General features: G+C 48.2%; 3 protein-coding genes across 3 annotated transcripts; all 3 read left to right on the top strand.

Annotated features, from left to right (window-relative positions):
- Nucleotides 1–1,322: 1,322 nt before the first annotated feature.
- Nucleotides 1,323–11,058, top strand: nmt1a (N-myristoyltransferase 1a). Its single transcript, XM_028987933.1, has 12 exons — nt 1,323–1,508; nt 3,030–3,129; nt 4,229–4,373; nt 4,463–4,581; nt 4,653–4,744; nt 4,847–4,963; nt 6,417–6,587; nt 6,995–7,103; nt 7,198–7,368; nt 7,440–7,607; nt 7,703–7,840; nt 9,596–11,058. The coding sequence occupies exons 1-12, from the start codon at nt 1,402–1,404 to the stop codon at nt 9,614–9,616; spliced, it is 1,458 nt and encodes a 485-aa protein (XP_028843766.1). The 5' UTR covers nt 1,323–1,401; the 3' UTR covers nt 9,617–11,058.
- Nucleotides 11,059–12,198: 1,140 nt separating this feature from the next.
- On the top strand, nt 12,199–17,948 carry retsat.2 (retinol saturase, tandem duplicate 2). Its single transcript, XM_028986622.1, has 11 exons — nt 12,199–12,449; nt 13,796–13,978; nt 14,049–14,290; nt 15,024–15,225; nt 15,413–15,610; nt 15,700–15,819; nt 15,933–16,071; nt 16,858–16,964; nt 17,065–17,231; nt 17,326–17,485; nt 17,571–17,948. The coding sequence occupies exons 1-11, from the start codon at nt 12,290–12,292 to the stop codon at nt 17,708–17,710; spliced, it is 1,818 nt and encodes a 605-aa protein (XP_028842455.1). The 5' UTR covers nt 12,199–12,289; the 3' UTR covers nt 17,711–17,948.
- Nucleotides 17,949–18,268: 320 nt separating this feature from the next.
- cdk21 (cyclin-dependent kinase 21) lies at nt 18,269–19,679 on the top strand. Its single transcript, XM_028985889.1, has 7 exons — nt 18,269–18,498; nt 18,591–18,723; nt 18,788–18,955; nt 19,032–19,141; nt 19,231–19,281; nt 19,350–19,488; nt 19,602–19,679. The coding sequence occupies exons 1-7, from the start codon at nt 18,269–18,271 to the stop codon at nt 19,677–19,679; spliced, it is 909 nt and encodes a 302-aa protein (XP_028841722.1).
- The last annotated feature ends 784 nt before the right edge of the window (nt 19,680–20,463 follow it).

Genomic DNA, 20,463 nt, shown 5'->3' with positions numbered 1-20,463 from the left:
TTCTCCCAACTCTGTAAACGAATGAATCTTTTTCTACTGGCTGAGACGAATATTGTGTTGCTGCTCAGAGTCTCTTTCTCTACACAAATCATGTCGTTGTTTCATCTAAATAAGGAAATTCTGCTCTTACTATGTGGATAAATCAGTGTTTGACATGGGGGGTTTCTCCCATATATCAAGGAAACCTCGCACATACACCATATAACCCTCACGCATCTACTTTACTTTACTTTATTTTGCAGACGCTTTTAAACAGGAGGACGAGACCAGCAATTCTTGTTTGATTTCTATAGATTTTGAGTTTATAAAAACTAAGAGCCCTGATAAGGCCCAACTTGTCAGCAAAGAGCATGCTCGGAGGCTACACACAAATCTCACACACACACCATATATTCCTCATGCATCTACACACAAACCAGCTCAGATGAACAGTGGTTTTGTTTGGTGTCACTGGTTTATATGGAAAGTACAGCACATTCTTCGTTGGAATTTGACGCACGGTCAGCGCATTAGTGTTGTGTCGTTCGCGAATGATTCGCTCAAACGAACGAATCTTTAACAGGAAAGTACTGAACAGAATCACTTTCCCAAGTGATTCGTTCGTTTCTCAACTGGTTCTGGAGTCCGGAGTCGCTGACGCCTGAAAAAACGAATCACTCGGTGAACCACACTCTCCTGAATCATTTTCCTCCGAGGACAACCAGATAAACAAACCAAAAACTTTATACTGGCAGTAATGAGACGATCACTGAACGGATTACTCACTGAGCCCCCTTTACATTACAGAGTAATACATTTTATTTATAGGCGCCTTTCTGACACGCAAAGACACCATACAATCAACAGTACAACACACAGCAAAACTGTTATCAATATCAGTTGAAATATTGTCAGATTTGCATAATGTTGATTTAGTACAAATAAGTACGAAATTTGAGTCACAGAATGCAGATGAGCACAGACAAAAGGGTAGAAAATCCGGGCGTTGGATAATGTTCTTATAAAATGAGAATCGAGACGTTGTATTACCTTCATTAGAGCAGTAGTTGTGTTTGGCGTGAATTACACAGTCCTTGTAATGGACCGGCTAAATATCATACCATTGGACAGGACACTTAAAACATCATGATTTTATAAACGAGTTTCTAAAGTTTTTACAAAGGAACACAGCCACAACACTCAGTTTAGGAAGTCGGGTTCGCAGGCCCCTCCCAACATGCACTGAATGATTCGGTGAACTAATCTCTTTTTGTGAACCGATTCGGACGATTCGGTACATCTAAAAGAGCTGGCCGTTTTACGACACGGTCACCCATAAGTGCGCCGAGCGCCGTCGAACACGGCAGACGCGCCCGTCCTACAGCGGAGCGGAATACGGCAGGCAGGACTTCCTGGGCGAAGATGGCGGATGAGAATGAGACAGCACCGAAGCCTGAGGAAGAGAAGCTGGATGACGAGCACGGCCACTGCAGCGACTGTGAAAATGAGGAGCATCACTCTGATGACGGGTGAGTCCGCGGCGGCGCTCGGCGTTGTGGTGGAAAAAAAAGAAACGCGCGTCCTGCAGTTTTAAAACGTGACTTCAGCTCAGCCAGGCTTGAGGAAGCCTAAAACCCTTGAGTCCCGCCCCTTGATTCCGATTGGTCTATTGGCTTGATCGACGGCCGAGCCGCTGCCCTCATTGGTTGGAATTGGAATCAGTCCTAAAACGGGCGGGGCTTCATGCTGTCGGTCGAAATAAATGCTACAAATGTAAACCGTGAAATTGTTTTAACCACGTGGCATGGTTCGTTTTGCGGGTTTTATGGAACTCCGAGGTCAGGGTCTGATAATCGGAGCGACCCCGCTGCTCTGTACGTTCATGTCGTTAGACGTGGGGAAATAAAACACGATAAAGCTCTCAACGCCACGACGTCGCTGCAGCAGAAATCGTGTGTGCGGGTTTTTTTTTTTTTAAATCAGCGCACTTTTTGCCTTGTTCTCTTCTTTATTGGTTGTGTTTTGCTTGGTTTATAATGAGGCCTTGTGTTGTTTCTCAACATCACAACTGGCTCAAGGTCGGTGGGATATTTAAATGGGGGAATTCTTACAGCTTCAGCACACTTTATATGCCTGGAAATTAGTATTTGTGGCATGCTCCACACCAGGTGGAATTTTAATGCAATCCCACAGAACTGCTTCACTGTCATTTCCACCACAAAAACAGTATTTTAGGCATAAACTTGGTAACCATAGCAACCGTGACCAAAGGGGGAGCGGAGCAGTCATTTGGATAAAGAATTAAAAGAACAATAATCACCATGAATGGAGAGCGTGTTTATTGCGTGCTGGCTGTGCTGAAGAGAGGCTATATGGCCGGTTGACGTTCCTGGATCTGGACGCCTGTGGAACTGCTGCGGTGGTCACATGCTCATTTGTCTTTTGTTCACTATTAATGACGTGTCCCTCACACACACACACACACACACGCCCGCCAGCCATCTGCCCTGTAGTTACAGTCGTATGTGTGTTCTACCGTGGCTCCCCCCTCGGACGCTAATAGGATTTCGTGTGTGCTCTACTCCTCGTTCATTGCAGCACCCCACTGACCTTTGACCTCAGTGTGGCAACAACAACACTACATGGGACAGAACAATAATACACTCCAGCACTTTCAATCACTTCTGAACTCAATTCCCCCATAATTTAGCACCAATTTTCACTTTACTTTCACTTTACACATTTGCACTTTAAACACACAAAATTGTAATATTTGGTTATGTTTGCAATATTTGCATATGGGTTCACTTGAATATTTGCAATATCGAGGTCTATAGCAGTCGCAAATAATTTCACTGCATATCATACAGTGTATGACTGTGTTGACAATAAATGTGTGACAAATACATTTTGAATTTGATATGAAGTAATTATTTTTTTTGTTTGTCCTGCAGTGTTTGCGCTGCCTTTTTGTCAGGGAGCGTGGTTGTGAACGTCCTGTACGTTTTTACCCTCCGCTGTACAATAAAACTGTAATGTGTTGTCTTCAGAGATAAAGGGGACAGTGGAGCCAAAAAGAAGAAAAAGAAGCAGAAGAAGAAGAAAGACAAATCAGGAGCCAAAGAGTCTGTACCAGACCCCCTTGCTAAGGTGTGTGTGTGTGTGTGTGTGTGTGTGTGTGTGAAAATGAGATGCTGGAAGGTTTTAACGTTTACTTAGGGTAGTGGTGGCCTAGCGGTTAAGGAAGTGACCCCGTAATCAGAAGGTTGCCGGTTCGAATCCCGATCCGCCGAGGTGCCACTGAGCAAAGCACCGTCCCCACACACTGCTCCCCGGGCGCCTGTCATGGTGCCCACTGCTCACTCAGGCTAGGTTACATGCAGAGGACAAATTCCACTGTGTGCACCGTGTGCTGTGCTGCTGTGGATCACAATCACTCTTTCTTTCTTTCTTTCTTTCTTTCTTTTTTTCTTTTTAGCCCTAAACATACGTTATTAAATAGGTATCAGATATAGTCAAGAGATCAGGAGACCTTCCGCCCCCTCATCAGGAGCACGCCCAGGCGTTGTAGGGAGGTCATACAGGCACGTGGACTGCAGTGTGTTTTGTCCACTTTAATTTTGAGGGTGACTCCAAATCCAGACCTTCATGGGTTTTCCATTGATAATTTTTGTGTTATTTTGTTGTCAGCACATTCAGCTATGTAAAGAACAAAGTATTTAATAAGAATAATTTATTCATTAATTCAGATCTAGGATTTTTTTTTTTTTTTTTTTTTTCCCTTTTTTGAGCAGTATATTATATTTAACTTTGGCGGTTCTTTAAACATCTCAGTCTCCTCCCCCCAGTAAGAAAGTATGAGTTTATTCATTAAATACTAGTAACTGGGTGGTAGTAGCCTAGTGAGTAACACACTCGCCTATGAACCAGAAGACCCGGGTTCAAACCCCACTTACTACCATCGTGTCCCTGAGCAGGACACTTAACCCTGAGTGAAAACTGGATATGCCCTATTTCTAGTTTTGATTCTAGTATCCTTCCACCATTTCAACTGGTATTCTTTCAATTTAATTTGTATTAACGAACCGTGAGGTTAAATTTACTTGAAATCAAGGGTCCTAATTTGTAGTTTCCTGATTAATATTGTTAGGAGATAAGAAGTGGGTGATTTTTACAGTTAAATATTTAGTTATATATGTAGATTGTATAATTAACTGTATGCATGTTTAAAATGTTTCTGGTTCCCCAGGTGAACTCACTCCCCGCCGATAAGCTGCAGGAGATCCAGAAGGCCATCGAGCTCTTCTCTGTGGGTCAGGGTCCAGCTAAGACCATGGAGGAGGCCAGCAGGAGGAGCTACCAGTTCTGGGACACTCAGCCCGTCCCCAAACTGGGTGCGAGAGTGTGTTTCCTGTCTGCTGCTAAAAGAAAAGTTGTACAGTGGGTGTGTGTGTGCATTTTACCGTCATTTTTTTTTTAATAGGAGAGATGGTGACTTCACATGGCTGTATTGAGCCAGATAAGGACCACATTCGGGAGGAGCCATACAGCCTCCCGACGGGATTCAGCTGGCACGCACTCGACCTGGGGAACCCCATGGTGGTGAGGAGAACACTTCCTCCTCCTGTTTTACTTTAGTTTTGGCGCAGCTTTACTGTGACCGTGTTCTGCAGCTGAAGGAGCTCTACACGCTGCTAAACGAAAACTACGTGGAGGACGACGACAACATGTTCCGCTTTGACTACTCGCCCGAGTTCCTGCTGTGGTGAGTGCATTCTACTCCAGTTGTGCACACACACACACACACACACACACACACACACACACACACTCACTCACACACGCTCACGCTCTGTCTGTCCTTCAGGGCACTGCGTCCTCCCGGCTGGTTGCCTCAGTGGCACTGTGGTGTCAGGGTGGACTCCAACCAGAAGCTCGTCGGCTTCATCAGCGCCATCCCGGCCAACATCCGCATCTACGACGTGTGAGTGGAAAAGCTGAAAAGAATGTCCACTCTTTTTGGAAGAGAAGATGCATTTGGTTTGATCACACTCCTGAATGTCAGGCTGATCGGGTTTTATCGACGCAGGTCGTATCGGAAATGTATGCGCAGATGTGTAGCCAGTGCAGTGATTGTGAGACTGGGGTGACGTGGTCAACTTTTCTGGTTCTAGTTTGAACTCTGGCTGCAGCATTCTGTACTAGCTGGAGTTAACCCATGCACCTACTAGAGCATCCAGACAGTAGTGCGTTGCAGTAATCTAACCTTGATGTAACATGTGCGGACCAACTTTTCTGCATCGTGATAATATTTCTTATTTTTGCACTATTTCTAAGGTGAAAGAATGCTGTCCTAGTGATATTATCTACATGCAAATCGAATGATAGACCTGCGTCAATAAGGACACCTAGATCCTTTACTTCAGTACCTAGTGAGATAGAAAGGCTATCCAGAGTTATGATGTAGTCAGACAGCTTATGCCTGGCTGCTTGAGGCCCAAGTACAAGAGCTTCTGTCTTGTCAGGGTTTAACAGAAGAAAGTTGGTGAACATCCACTGTCAAATGTCCTTCAGACAATTCTCTATTCTGTTCTGCTGCTGCCTCTCGTCTTGTGTTGCTGAAACATACTGTGTGTCGTCAGCATGGCAGTGAAAATTAATATATGGTTTACGAATTATGTGACCTAAAGGTAACATGTATGAGGAAAAGAACAATGGACCTAAGACTGAACCTTGTGGAACACCAACCTTGTGGAACTCTACTTTACTATGTGAAGACGAATCAACATTAATTTCCACAAACTGATACCGATCAGTCAAATTTGACCTGAGATGCGGCCCTGATCAGAGGCCAACAGCAGGTCATTAACCACTTTAACCAGCGCTGTCTCAGTGCTATGATGAGGTCTGAATCCCGATTGATATACTTCATGAATGTTGTACGCGCTCAGCTGCTGGGCTACGACCTTTTCTAAGTTTTTCAATGTAAATGGAAGGTTTGATGTTGGTCTATAATTCTAAAGCTGACTGCGATCAGGTGTCGGATTAACTTTGTTCGTGTCCACCTGTTTATTTTTCCATAGTAATATCGATGGGGCTGTTTATTTTATTCGGAACAATTTTATCATGAAAAATTCATAAAATCATTGGTACTATAATGATATTGAGTGAGAGTATCCGTGTCTCATTCCTGGTTAGTTTGGCTACAATATTAAGCAGGAATCTGGGATTATTTTTGTTCTAGTCTATTCATGAGGAGAAATACGTTGATTGAGACACGTTCATTTTATTATTTTTAAAGAAATGAACATGGAAAAAACAAAGCATTTGTAAAAAGAGACTCTAACATAAATGCCGGCGTGGAGCCTGTTATCGCTGTGTGCTCGTGCAGTTAGTGTGAACCTCTGACCCCGGACTCTCCTGCCTCCGCCCCCAAGGGAGAAGAAGATGGTGGAAATTAACTTCCTGTGCGTCCACAAGAAGCTGCGCGCCAAGCGCGTGGCGCCTGTCCTCATCAGGGAGATCACCCGCCGTGTCAACCTGCAGGGCATCTTCCAGGCCGTGTACACGGCAGGTGTGGTGCTGCCCAAACCAGTGAGCACCTGCAGGTGAGAGAGACACACACACACTCTCTGAAGGATGGTTGGAACCATCATGAAATAATAACTAGGGGTGGTAGTAGACTAGTGGGTAAGACACTCACCTGTGAACTAGAAGGCCACAAAGTTTCAGGTTCGAACCTCACTTTTGACCATCGTGTCCCTGAGCAGGACACTTAACCCTGAGTGTCTCCATGGGGGACGGTCCCTGTTGTCAAGATTAAAACCAATTTATGCCCACAGTAATTACAATCCAAAGCGACTTACATTCAGTAAGTAGAGGGGCTGTCTCTCTGGGGCAATTCAGCGTAAAAGGGTAATCGTTTGGTCTAACAGTCCGGCTGGTCCAAACATCATGTCCTGGGCGTGTCCTACATGGATTCTTTGCAGCATCTGAATTGTGTGTGTGATGTTAGGTATTGGCATCGCTCTCTGAATCCGCGGAAGCTGATCGAAGTGAAATTTTCCCACCTGAGCCGGAACATGACAATGCAGCGGACGATGAAACTCTACCGCCTGCCTGAGGTGAGCGGAATGGACGGCGTTGTGTTGCCCGTCGCCCGTTTCGAAGGACGTTGAAGATGTTCCTGACGTCTCTGCACTCTGCTGCCTCCCCCAGGCTCCGAAGGCCGGTGGCCTGCGCCCGATGACCAAGAAGGACGTTCCTGCGGTGCACAGACTTCTGCTGGAGTACCTGAAGCAGTTCAACCTGGTGCCCGTCATGAGTCGAGAGGAGGTGGAGCACTGGCTCCTCCCTCAGGAGAACATCATCGACACCTACTTGGTGGAGGTAGGACGTGCGCTGTGGTATAAACGTAGTCTTTTTACGTTTGATAACGACACGGCACCGGTTCTTTCCAGAGCCCTGAGGGGAAGGTGACTGACTTCCTGAGCTTCTACACACTGCCCTCCACCATCATGAACCACCCGGTACACCGCAGCCTGAAGGCGGCGTACTCCTTCTACAATGTGCACACTACCACGCCCCTGCTGGACCTGATGAGCGACGCCCTCGTTCTTGCCAAGTCGGTGAGGCGATGCTCTGATCAGCCAGGCTGTGCAGTAGACCCAGCGGGACTGAAATCTTCATAACGTCCTGCTTCCTCTGTGTCCTCCTGCTGCAGAAAGGGTTTGATGTCTTCAACGCTCTGGACCTGATGGAGAACAAGACGTTCTTGGATAAGCTGAAGTTCGGGATTGGTGATGGGAACCTGCAGTACTACCTGTACAATTGGAAGTGTCCCAGCATGGGTGCAGAGAAGGTATGTGGGTGGAGCTTAGTGGGGCGGAGTCAGTTATATCAGGAACTGAAGCCTTGCCCCAGTACACACACACACACACACATCTATTTATTTCATTCATGTGGTGAGATTCTTTGTGGCAATAAACATCAAAAACTCATATTTAGTGCTGCACGATAAATCTAATCGTAATCGCGATGTCAGTCTGTGCGATTACATGAATGCAAAAAGCTGCGATTTAAATGATTAGTACATGGATTGGATTGGCAACATATCCGATCCATTCTCTCATTCTCTCAAAGTTTGCGAGCTGACTGAAGTCTCACTTCAGTCGGATGTGACGTATTTGGTCACATGACTTTCAATTCGGAGACATATGGTTAGACGCCCCATGACGCACTGCATTGTACGTCAACTTCGCCGCCATATTTAGAGAGGCTCTGCTGTGGAGTGACGCGTATAAATGTCTATGGAGAGAAGTGCATAAAAATGCCTCACTCTTGTGTTGCTTGGGGCTGTACAAACCGCTGTACGCTCCAAACCAGATCCCGGGGGATTACATTCCATAGGTAAGGCTGGACAATTGTTTTGAATATATTTGGCCATTATAAAATCTCATTTTATAAGTCTTAACCTTAGTTAAGCTAGGCTAAGCTAGCGAAGCTATGCATTCCTGTGTTCAAGTCAGCCTCCAAACAATGTTTTGGCTAAACGGAGGCATTAACTATTTAGACTGTTCTTAGCTGTTTAGTTAACTTTTCTCAAACTTTGAAGGTTTCCTAAAGAAATTCACCTCAGTTTATAAATCTTAATCTTAGCTAAGCTAGCAAAGTTATGCATCCCTGTGTTCAAAGTCAGCCTCCAAACAACGTTTTGGTTAAACGTAATAATACAGGATTTTATAATGGCCAAATATAATCAAAACAGTTGTTTAGGCTTACCAGGGTTTGTCGTTCGACAGTAATGTAAAAGAGTTTTTTTGTGATTTATTTAATTTTGTAGAATATTGTATTTTGAAAGCACTGGGCATTTCAGGTTGTTATAAGTAGTTTGTATGTTTCACTTTGAAATGAAACATTTCACTATTAGTATGCGACTTTTCATTGATATACAAGCAAGTGTCCTTTATCATATCGCAATATTGATCTCAATAATCGCAATATGTCTTTTTTCCCAAATCGTGCAGCCCTACTCATATTGTCCTGATGACCAGGCTGCTGATGTGCAATTTTATTTTTTTAAGGTTCTCTTCTTCGGCCATCTTGCTAGATTTCTGTGATATTAGAAGACTGCTATGGCGATGCTCCGATTACAGTCTTTTACAACAAAGTTAACACCTCGATATCTGAAACTTAAAAAAAATATATATATATTTAATGGGTGAAAACATCATTCAATGATCAGTAATTGCATTAAGTTTGAATTAGAAAGACACACAGTGAAATGTGTCCTCTGTATTTAACCATCACCCTTGGTGAGCAGTGGGCAGCCATGACAGGCGCCCGGGGAGCAGTGTGTGGGGACTGTACTATGCTCAGTGGCACCTTGGCGGATGGAGAGTCGAACCGGCGACCTTCTGGTTACGATGCCGCTTCCTTAACTGCTTGGCCACCGCTGCCCCATTAACCTCTAAATTGACAATTTGCCCTTTAATTTAAAAAGCGTATTTAATATAATTTTTCCCTTGTCTTTTCTTTTTATTGTCGGCCGGTGTAATAATTAGACTTATGTAACGACTGGGTGTGTTCAGTTATATTAGCCTCTTGTATTCTTCAGGTGGGTTTGGTGTTGCAGTGACCCCGCCCCTTTTGCCATCCCCACACTGTTGCGCGTCTTTATGCCGGCTGTGACATCACACACTGACCACCTGACAGATGCTGGAGAAGGACGTCCTGCTTCAGGAATGACGCCACCGCCCATTTTTACATTTGAACTTTGACCCTTTGAACCTGCACTACTGCTGCCATGCTGGAAGCTGGAAAATGGTGCGGTGGGGGCATAACCTCCTCCTGCACCACCACCTCTCTCTCCTTTTTTTTTTTTTTTTTTTTTTTTTTCTCCCCCTCTCCCTTCGTGCCCACTTATCTCTTTTCTTACTCGCTCGCTCTTCTTTCTCTCCTCATCTTAGACTGCAGCAACCATGATTCTCATTGGACAATGGAGTGTGTGACAACTGTATACACACACACACACATACACATGCAGTCATTTTCAAAGCAAGCCAATGTAAACATCTTATATACTTGCATGTAAACGTTCATGTAATTCAGATGTACATGATATATGCCACACCTAATCTTTAACACGCATCATATTTTTTTCCTCCTGGTCTAATGGAGACTTTTTATTTATTTATTTTTTTTCCCATAAAAGGAGAGAAATGAAAATTTCAGCAGAACGAGTTTTAGATATAAATCGTGGGGAAGACTCAAAATAAACCTCCAGAGTGGACTGAAGGGCTTCTGTGATTGGCTGTTCATTTTCATCTTTATGGTGGCTCCGCCTCCTCTTCCCTTCAGAGTTTCACTGTTACTATGGACATGATTTTTTTTTTTTCCCCCCAAGATTGTATGGAAATAATGGTATGAAAATATGCCATGTTTTCACATTACATTTCTGTACACCATTGGATAAACAAGCGGCCAATCCTGTAAACCGCCAAGTAACGGTTAAAGGGGCGGGGCTCTGGGCTCAGGTTGAATTGTGGACACGGGCTTCTACTGACCGGTGTTATTAATTGGGGAGGGTCGGTGGACAGGAAAGATGGGGATGTTGCTGGGTGAGGGGCTGGGATGGCATTTGTGGGCGGGGTACCCCACAGTGGGTGTGGTTTTAGACAGTATCGAGTGGGGATGGGACTGATGGTACATGGTTTAAAAATAAATCAATAAACGGGTTCTGTTGGTTGTTGCAAAGAAGAAATGTTCAGGTGCAGAGTGTGTGTGTGTGTGTGTGTGTGTGTTTTGTGATTAATAAAGTGTAGAATCTATGAGCAGCTTCTGTGTGAGTGAGAGAGTGAGTTCATGGACTGGACATCTTGTCGATGTCCAGGATTCATACGCAGGAATCATAAACGTGAACAGATGGGAAAATCTTTCAGGCCAGAAATAGATCGACTGCAGGTCCGCCTGGACCAGGTAGCCACCCAACTGAACCTGCTTCCACCTTTTTACGTCCATGATATCCATGACCAGCTCATAACATCTCGCTTTTGTGCGAATAAACATGCCGATACAGAGTGTGAATGTGTGTGTATTCATTGTTGCGCACACTCCACCCACATTCTGACCTGTCTCATTAAGATAATAAAAAGGAATTAAGACGTTGAGAGGCGTAATTGGGTGTAAAATTGTAAATCTAGTGTATAAAACACACACATGCACGGAGCTACGCAGTAAGCATGACCGCTGCACAGAGTAGGACTTCTGCCAGCTGATTTATGGTCTTTTATCGCTCTGTGTTTTTAATGTGTAAGGATCTCCAGATGTCCAAACTACCCTTGGGAAACACCCACAACGCAGACCTTTCACCTTTACAGGTAGAACATGAAGAGGAGACCCTCAATGTCCAGGAAAGGCTCTCCACAATCAAGTTCAAACTTTTAAATGATAGTTATTTACATTACATTTACGGCATTTATCAGATGCCCTTATCCCTGCACTGACACCACTTTAAAGGGATGTGATTGTCATTGCAATACACAGCAGCACAGCACACAGTGAAATTTGTCCTCTGCATTTAACCCATCACCCTGAGTGAGCAGTGGGCAGCCATGACAGGCACCCGGGGACCAGTGTGTGGGGACGGTGACTTTGCTCAGTGGCACCTTGGCGGATCGGGATTCGAACCAGCAACCTTCTGATAACGGGGCCGCTACCTTAACTGCTTGGCCAACACTGCACTTGCAGGCTCACTCTACCCTGGAAGGGCGTCCCTCTCTGTATCACTCCTTCCCAACGTTTCTTACTTTCTTTTTTTCTCACTTAGTTTTTCCTTGTGTGCAGAAGGGTCAAGTGTGTTGGGTGTCAACTGTAGGGCCTGTCAAAGCCCGTAGAGACGTACTGTATGTGATTATGGGCTGTATAAGAAATAAATGTTGTTATTATTTACAATTTGTTACTTACAATCGGTAGTTACAGGGACAGTCCCCCCCTGGTTTAGTGTCCTGCTCAGAGACACAATGGTAGTAAATGGGGTTCGAACCCGGGTCTCCTGGTTCATAGGTGAGGGTCTTGTCCACTAGGTTACCACCAACGTTAGTTATTTGGTAAGACGTTGAACCTTGAGCAGAGTAGGACTCTTGCCAGCTGATTTATGGTTTCTTATCTCAGGTTTTTATTTTTTTTTATTATTATTATGTCGAAAGATCTTTCGACGCCCAGTGGGTGGCGTCACACGCGCGGATTCATATGTAGCCGCGGCGGCGGCAGGAGAAGCCCCAGAAGAAGCCTGCTCCTCCTCGGCCCCAGGATGTGGATCGCGGTCGGGATCGTCTCCGCGGCTCTGCTGCTGCTCCTCTGCCGGGCGATGTTCGGCGGCCGCGGGCCGAACCCGTTTCAGGCGGACACCCGGGAGCCGCCGAGGCCGACGGTGACCGACCGCAAGGTGAAGAATAAAGTGCTGAAGCAGGGTGAGTGTTGTCGGGCGCTCCACGAGAAGGTCCCTCGCCACGAAACCTCCACTTTCACAATGCCGATAAATGGCGAAAACGCGAAATAGTACTGCAGCCGCGCTTCCGACGTAAAGCTCTTCAAAATAAAACCCCCAAATCCCAAATCAAACCCTTTTATCCAGGGCCTTTAACCAGCGTGAAAGTGCGTGATGAAGATGGAATGTCGCGTGTAGTTGGACCCCCAGCTGAATTCGTGTAGATTCGCTCGTTCCCCGTCTTTCCATTTGGAACTTTTATTTTGAAATAATTTTCGCATTTTCACACTTGATCAGCTGCAGCGTGCAAACACGCTGCTCACTTTACTCGGCCCTTCACCAGTAAGGTGCACAGCCTGGTGGCTCATTTCCACACGGAACTCCTCATAACGTGGCCAGATTGTCCACGGGACCCAGCGGCCAGTTTCCAGGCAGGAGGGCGTGAAGGGTTTCACGTCGACGTTGGTGTGGATCCAGCTCCAAGTCGTGACAGAGTTCACACTATTAATACACCAGGGGACAGGGATGTGTGTTCAGACGAAGGACGTGACCAGCAGACCTGGACTGGTGTCCAAAAGTACAATATTCTCTACCTTTTTAATAAATACTCATACATAAATATATATATATATGTTTAAAACACACATCCACAGTTATTTCCAAATTATTTATTTGTATAGTCTACAGTATGCTAATTATTTTGCTTGCTGCTCTTATCTTGTACGGGGGCAGTGGTGGCCCCAGAAGGTTGTCTGAGGTGCCACCGAGCAAAGCACCGTCCCCACTCACTGCTCCCCAGGCGCCTGTCATGGCTGCCCACTGCTCACCAAGGACAAATTTCACTATGTGCACTGTGTGCTGTGCTGCTGTGTATCACAAGCCACAATCACTTCACTTTCACTTCACTGTCCGCTGAAAATGTAAAGTTCCTTGTCCTTACTAATTAAGGGTCATCTTGTCTCTAGAATGTGTTACACAGCAGCACAGCACACGGTGCACACAGTGAAATTTAACCCATCACCCTGAGTGAGCAGTGGGCGGCCATGACAGGCTCCCAGGGAGCAGTGTGTGGGAACGGTGCTTTGCTCAGTGGCACCTCAGTGGCACCTTGGCGGATCGGGATTCGAACCGGCAACCTTCTGATTACGAGGCCACTTCCTTAACCGCTAGGCCACCACCCCACTCTCTCTGTCTCATCTTTATATTCTATACGTTTTCACATAGTCTTTCCAACAATCTCGTTTGGTCCAACCATGCATCTACACTGACTGAATGACGATAAAGTGATCTGATGATGTCCTCAGCCGGGATCCGTGTGGTCTCCTCCAGGTTTTCTTGCCAGCAAGGTGCCGGAGAATCTGGACGCCGTGGTGGTCGGCAGCGGCATGGGTGGGCTCGCCGTTGCCGTTCTCCTGGCTAAAGTGGGCAAAAGGGTCCTGGTGCTGGAGCAACATGACCGGGCAGGGGGCTGCTGCCACACCTTCACGGAGAAAGGCTTCGAGTTTGATGCCGGTAGGTGACCATCAGCGAATCGGCCCCTGTCCCCAGACAGGAAGTGACCTTTGGCCCTCCCCCGCCGCAGGTATCCACTACATCGGCGGGCTCCTGGGCCAGAACCCCTTCAGCTGCACGCTGGAGCAGATCACCAACGGCCAGCTGCAGTGGGAACCCATGGAGAACCCATTCGACACCGTGGTGCTCGGCCCCCCCGAGAACCGGCGCTTCTACCCCATCTACAGCGGGCACAAGCGCTTCGCCAGCGAGCTGAAGAAACTGTTCCCCGGAGAGCAGAAGGCCATCGACGAGTACATGAGGCTCATCAGGGTGGGTGGGGCCGAACGGCATCGCGTGCCGCTGGTTTTGTAGGGTCACTTGCCGATTGGTTCCTGCTGTACACATGACCTGGCGTCCTGTTCCCAGGTATTAGGGGATGTTCTAGTTTAAAATGTAGTGGTGACCGTGGCGGCCTGATCTGAGTACAGCGCCACTGAACAGTCGCCGTTCAGTCCGAACTCACCTGACTCCCTGAAAGGCAGAAAAACCGTGTTTACGGGGCCTGAACTCTCACCTCGCTGACTTATTCGAAAACGTAATGTAGAAAAAATGCATGTGATGCATCGTCATGGAGTCGAACCGCGAGACCAGCAAAGGTTCACGTCTGCGCCAGGCATCGCAGTGGCCTTTGGCGGAGTCTGATCGGAGACCCACTCAGCCGTTCCAGTATATACCCGCCGTATACCGCGCCCTTCGCCCCACTGACCTCCTGGAGCGTTTCGGCGTTGAGTCAACAACAGTCTAAAGTCAACTGCGCAGTCGGGCGCAGACGGGGTTGCGACAGAGGGGAGTTTTATTGCACGTTTGCTGGGTTCCTGTTTGACTCCGGTCCAGGGAGCGTTTCAGGTCAAGTTCTCCATGTTTGGAAACGGGTGGAAAAACACCACCAGTTTGTTCTGCTCTGTGATCAGCTGCGGTCAACGTCCCCTTTAGCCCCCATTTCCTGTCTGGCTGCAGACGTAGATGCCTGAACGTGACCGCTGCGCTGTCTGCTTTCTTTCAGAAAGTGGCGAAGAGCATGTGGCTGGTGGCGATGATCAAGGTTCTCCCCATCCCTGTGGCCAAGTTCCTGGTGTACTCCGGCCTGGCCAGTCGCCTCTGCTTCTTCTTCCGGATGGCGTCCCGCAGCCTGACTGACGTGGTCAACGGCCTGACTGAGAACAAGGACCTGAGGGCCGTGTTGTGCTACATCTTCGGCACCTACGGTGATTTTTTTAAAAAATTTTTTTTAAATACCTTTGACCTGAGGTGGGCATTGGCTGGAGGAGAAAAGTCCACTGGTTTCCTCCCAGCTGGTCAACTGAACCATGGGGACACCTTCTTGTGGGTGTGGCCCAGCTGCTTTAATTTTCATATCTCTAACCCCCGTGTTCTTGTGACTTCTGTTTCCAGGCAACATCCCAAAAGACTCCAGCTTCTCCATGCACAGCGTGCTGGTCTACCACTTCCTGGACGGAGCGTGGTACCCGAGAGGCGGAGCCAGTGAAATTGCCTACCACATGATCCCCATCATTGAGAAGGCGGGGGGTGCTGTTCTTGTACGGGCGCCTGTCAACCGCATCCTGGTTAATGAAGCCAAAGAGGCAATTGGTAAGACCCAGACCTGTGGAACTGAGGTCAGATGTTCTTACCAGAAACAAAGCAGATGCTCATGGTCCAAATGCCTGCTCTGGTGACAGGCGTGAGTGTCCTGAAGGGGAAGGAGGAGGTTCACGTGCACGCACCTGTGGTGGTCTCCGATGCTGGCATTTTCAATACCTACCAGCAGCTCCTGCCCCTGGAGCTCCAGAAGCTGCCAGGTGAGGAGCACAAATCTACGTCCCGGAGCCCTCTGACCATCATCGTCCCATTGTTTGCATGTCTCGCTCTTGTTTTGTCCCTGATGTCTTGTCTCCCTCCTTCCTCTGGACAGCCATCCAGTCCATTCTGAGCACGATAAAGCACGGAGAAGGTGGCCTGAGCATGTTCCTGGGTCTGGACGGCACCAAAGAGGAGCTGGGCCTCAAAGCAGAAAACTACTGGGTTTTTGCTGAGAACAACTTGGATGAGCTGTGAGTGAAGCGAAAGTGACGTGATTGTCGTTGTGAAACGCTGCAGCGCAGCGCACGGTGACGCGGTGAAACGTGTCCCCTGTATTAAGAAGAAAGAAGAAGAAAGTGAAGAAGAAAGTGAAGTGATTGTCACATGTGATACACAGCAGCACAGCACACGATGCACACAGTGAAATTTGTCCTCTGCATTTAACCCATCACCCTGAGTGAGCAGTGGGCAGCCATGACCGGCGCCCGGGGAGCAGTGTGTGGGGACGGTGCTTTGCTCAGTGGCACCTCAGTGGCACCTTGGCGGATCGGGATTCGAACCTGCAACCTTCTGATTACGGGGCCGCTTCCTTAAGGGCAGTGGTGGCCTAGCGGTTAAGGAAGTGGCCCCGTAATCAGAAGGTTGCCGGTTCGAATCCCGATCCGCCAAGCTACCACTGAGGTGCCACTGAGCAAAAGCACCGTCCCCACACACTGCTCCCCGGGCGCCGGTCATGGCTGCCCGCTGCTCACTCAGGGTGATGGGTTAAATGCAGAGGACAAATTTCACTGTGTGCACCGTGTGCTGTGCTGCTCTGTATCACATGTGACAATCACTTCACTTTTTTTTTTTTTTTTTTTAACCGCTAGGCCACCACTTCCCCTATACACTTTTGTAATTACTTGCAATATTTGTAATATTGAGGTCAATAGCAGTTGCACAAGCATTTCACTGCAGGTCACACCGTGCGTGACTGTGTATGTGACAAGTAAAATTTGAATTTGGTGGTGAAGGACCGTCCCTCTGATGCTCCACAGGTGTGATGGTTACCTGAAGGGCAGCCGAGAGAATGCCAACAGCAACCCGTTGCTCTTCATGGCGTCGCCTTCTGCCAAAGACCCCACCTGGGAGGAGCGAAGTCCAGGTACTGCAGCGCCTCCGTCCTCCTCCTCCCGATGAAGCTGTGTTGCGGTCGGTCTGGTAGCTGAAACGTCTACCTGACCGCGGCCTCTGTCTGTGTGCAGGGAAGTCCACTCTGACCTTGGTCAGTTTTGCTCCCTACAAGTGGTTTGAAGAGTGGAAGGACGAGAAGGTGACCAACCGCAGCGCCGAGTACAAGCAGCTGAAGGACACTATGATCCAGTCGGCGCTGGACATCGTCACACAGATCTACCCCAAAGTCAAAGGCCGGGTACCAGCACCCTCCCGCCGACCGTGTTATCGTTCCTTCATTCTGAGTTGGTCCCCGGTGGAGGTGTGATGGTCCTCCGCGTCTCCTCCCGCAGGTGGAGTACATGGACGCCGGCACCCCGGTCACCAACCAGTTTTACATCGCCGCCCCGGAGGGAGAGATCTACGGGGCCGACCACGGCATCGAGCGCTTCAGCCCGATGGCCACGGCCATGATGCGGCCGCAGACGCCCGTCAAGAACCTGTACCTGACCGGTCAGTCCCTGGCCCCGCCCTCTTTTTTTATTTATCTATTTTTCTTCTCATCTCAGCTACTTCTCTGTTGGTTTTACTTCTTCAGGTCAGGATGTGTTTGTCTGCGGGCTCGCCGGCGCCTTGGCTGGAGCCCTGACCTGCACCTCGGTCCTCCTGAACCGCAACGTCCACCTGGACGCCGTCAACATGGCCTGGGGCTTCAGGAGGTTCAGGAAGGAGCAGTAACGGTTTTCCTTGTCCTGATCGACCAGCACTTTACTTCCAAAACTCTGTACGGCGCATTAAATGCGCTTAATCCTGATTTCCGAACCGATTGTCATTCAGTATAGTTATAACGTGTAACGTTATATAAATGTATATTTTTTTTCCATTCCCTGTTATTAAGTTCATGTGCCTTGAATATCAGTATCCAGCCCTGAAAATAATGTGGTGGTTATTGGAAATAAAGGTCATTATTTGTGCATCCGGTGTTGTACTTTTATCGGAACTGAACGTGGGCTTTTCTGTTCCGGAAGTCGGAGTTTTTTTTCTTTTTTTTTTCTCTAATTTCTTTTAATCGCCAATTTTTATTCTGGTTGCATCGGTAAAAAAACGATTTTTTTAAATTAAGGAAACCATGTTTTAATGATCCAACATTTATGATTTAATGGTTTGCACGGAACGTCTGGGCGCGTCTCGACGTTTTTCCGACGTGCGAATCTACAGATTCGAATCTTTAAATTAAATTTCTAAAAAACAAATAATATATTAATAAAAGTTTGGATTTAAAACGGTTGGAACTAGATGGATGGTCGCCCGGATTACGAGATCCTGGCCGAAATCGGCGAAGGGTCCTACGGCCAGGTGTTCAAAGCCCGAGAGACCGGGCAGCAGCAGCGGCTGGTCGCGGTGAAGAAGATGAAGCTGCCCGCGGAGCAGCGGGCCTCGGGGGACGCGGGGATCCCCGCCTTCATGGTCCGGGAGGTGGCGCTGCTGCGCAGGCTGGAGGCCTTCCGGCACCCCAACATCATCCGGTAACCCCACGCCACGCCGTCACTTCCACCCAGCCCCTCCAAGCGTTGATGTCGAGTTGTGCGAAGAAACGTGCTTTTTCACACCCATCCAGGATGCTGGATGTGTCGGTGTGTGTGAGGGACCAGGCCCTGGACATGACCGTGGTGTTTGAGTACATCGACCAGGACCTGGCCGCCTTCCTCCACTCGGCTTCCCAGACCGGACTGAGCCGAGACAAGATAAGGGTGAGGAGCTCCGTCTTTAAACCGGTGCATTCGGTTTACTCACGCGTCCCCGCCGTCCCTGCAGGATGTGACCCGTCAGCTGCTGAGCGGGCTGGACTTCCTGCATTCCAACATGGTGGTCCATCGAGACCTGAAGCCGGACAACGTGCTGATCAGCAGCCGCGGCGTGGTGAAGATCACCGACCTCGGCCTGGCCAGGATCTACACCTACAACATCGCCCTGACGCCGACTGTAAGAGCCTCTGTCCTCACACTCGTTTCAGACTTCTTTACACTGTGTGTGTGTGTGTGTGTGTGTGTGCGCCCAGGTGGTAACCCTGTGGTATCGGGCGCCGGAGGTTCTGCTCCGCTCCATCTACATGTCGTCGGTGGACATCTGGAGCGCCGGCTGCATCTTCGCCGAGCTGTACCTGCTCAGGTAATAAGCCCCGCCCCCTTTACGACCGGCGCCGCTGCTCTGGTGCTGCACGCGGCCTCGCATGTGAAAGTGTGTGTGTTTCCCACCAGGCCGCTGTTTCGAGGCTTCACCGAGACTCAGCAGCTTAAGAAGATCTTTGAGTGAGTACCAGTGATGCTTAATGATCGTTCAGGTCGATTTTGATTTCCTCCGCGGTTTTCTGCTGCAGAGTGATTGGCTTGCCCAGAAAGGAGGAGTGGCCTGAGGAAAGTCCCGTTCGCTACCCTGCGGAATGGGGTGGGTCTAGTACAGGAGCGGTCGGCCAAGTCCTCCCCCACGCCGACGCCCAGGCGCACGAGCTGCTGCGTGTGAGTGTGTGTGAGTGTGTGTGTGTGCGTGTGTGTGCGTGCGTTTGATAGGAGGAAGTAAACGGCCTGGCTGGTTGGGTCATGTGACGAGGCCTTTGACCTCTGCTTCACAGAAATTCCTCGAATTCAGCCCAGCCAAGCGCATCACGGCCAGCCAGGCCCTGGCCCACCCCTTCCTGTCGGAATCGTGAAGCTCCGCCTTCATTGGACGGCAGCGAGGAGACTGCGTTGTGTTCACCGCTCCCCGGCTTAAAGCCAAATTGGGTGTATTGGTTCCGTACCGCAGGTTCATGAACAGGAACCGTTCCAATGGGCACGAAGTTCAGCCACGTGCCGTCACTGTTGCGTTGTTCATATCCCAGTCTGGATGTTTCTGAGTGTTTTCTTGAATGTAAAAAAACACAAGTCGATTTAATAAGTTGATTAATTGTTAATAAACTTCTCACCCATCATTCACCATGTGGAGAAAGATTAGAAATAAACTCTCACATAAAGATATTACACCGGGATGTGGTCCATGGCACACGCCTGGCAGCAGCGCCTCCTACTGGTCATTGCGTTTAAACCAGCAACATTTACATTTACATTTAGAGCATTTTCCATTTAATATTGGAATTTTACTGCAGAATATTTACTCTGCAGCGGAGCACGAGTCCATATAGTTACAAAAGCAATACTGTTGCAGGATGGTGCACGGTGCAAAAAAATTCAACAGGACGGTGACAATAAAGGGTTGAGGGACAAGAGACAAGATAGTGGGACAAGTCAAGTTTTCCTTTGTTGTCCTCGTGCAAGCACAATGTCATCTGGAGCAAGCCAACAGATGCAGGCTAAAAAAAAAAAAGATTTAATGTTGTAACAATAAATTATCGGGGCATTACCGTCCCCACACGCTGCTCCCCGGGCGCCTGTCATGGCTGCCCACTGCTCACCAAGGGTGATGGTTAAAAGCAGAGGGCACATTTTCACCGGGTC

Source organism: Denticeps clupeoides, chromosome 7 (assembly GCF_900700375.1).
Source record: "Denticeps clupeoides chromosome 7, fDenClu1.1, whole genome shotgun sequence".
Taxonomy (NCBI): domain Eukaryota; kingdom Metazoa; phylum Chordata; class Actinopteri; order Clupeiformes; family Denticipitidae; genus Denticeps; species Denticeps clupeoides.
This window is presented reverse-complemented; position numbering and strand designations above follow the sequence as displayed.

What these genes read in the sequence shown, in the direction of transcription:
- nmt1a (XM_028987933.1), top strand. Translation starts at nt 1,402, where the DNA reads ATGGCGGATGAGAATGAGACAGCACCGAAGCCTGAGGAAGAGAAGCTG. An exon ending in TCGCCCGAGTTCCTGCTGTG is followed by an intron (nt 4,745 to 4,846) that starts GTGAGTGCATTC and finishes TCTGTCCTTCAG; the next exon opens with GGCACTGCGTCCTCCCGGCT. An exon ending in CCCTCGTTCTTGCCAAGTCG is followed by an intron (nt 7,608 to 7,702) that starts GTGAGGCGATGC and finishes CTCCTGCTGCAG; the next exon opens with AAAGGGTTTGATGTCTTCAA.
- retsat.2 (XM_028986622.1), top strand. Translation starts at nt 12,290, where the DNA reads ATGTGGATCGCGGTCGGGATCGTCTCCGCGGCTCTGCTGCTGCTCCTC. An exon ending in TGAAGCCAAAGAGGCAATTG is followed by an intron (nt 15,611 to 15,699) that starts GTAAGACCCAGA and finishes CTCTGGTGACAG; the next exon opens with GCGTGAGTGTCCTGAAGGGG. An exon ending in CTGGGAGGAGCGAAGTCCAG is followed by an intron (nt 16,965 to 17,064) that starts GTACTGCAGCGC and finishes GTCTGTGTGCAG; the next exon opens with GGAAGTCCACTCTGACCTTG.
- cdk21 (XM_028985889.1), top strand. Translation starts at nt 18,269, where the DNA reads ATGGATGGTCGCCCGGATTACGAGATCCTGGCCGAAATCGGCGAAGGG. An exon ending in ACATCGCCCTGACGCCGACT is followed by an intron (nt 18,956 to 19,031) that starts GTAAGAGCCTCT and finishes GTGTGCGCCCAG; the next exon opens with GTGGTAACCCTGTGGTATCG. An exon ending in CAGCTTAAGAAGATCTTTGA is followed by an intron (nt 19,282 to 19,349) that starts GTGAGTACCAGT and finishes TTTCTGCTGCAG; the next exon opens with AGTGATTGGCTTGCCCAGAA.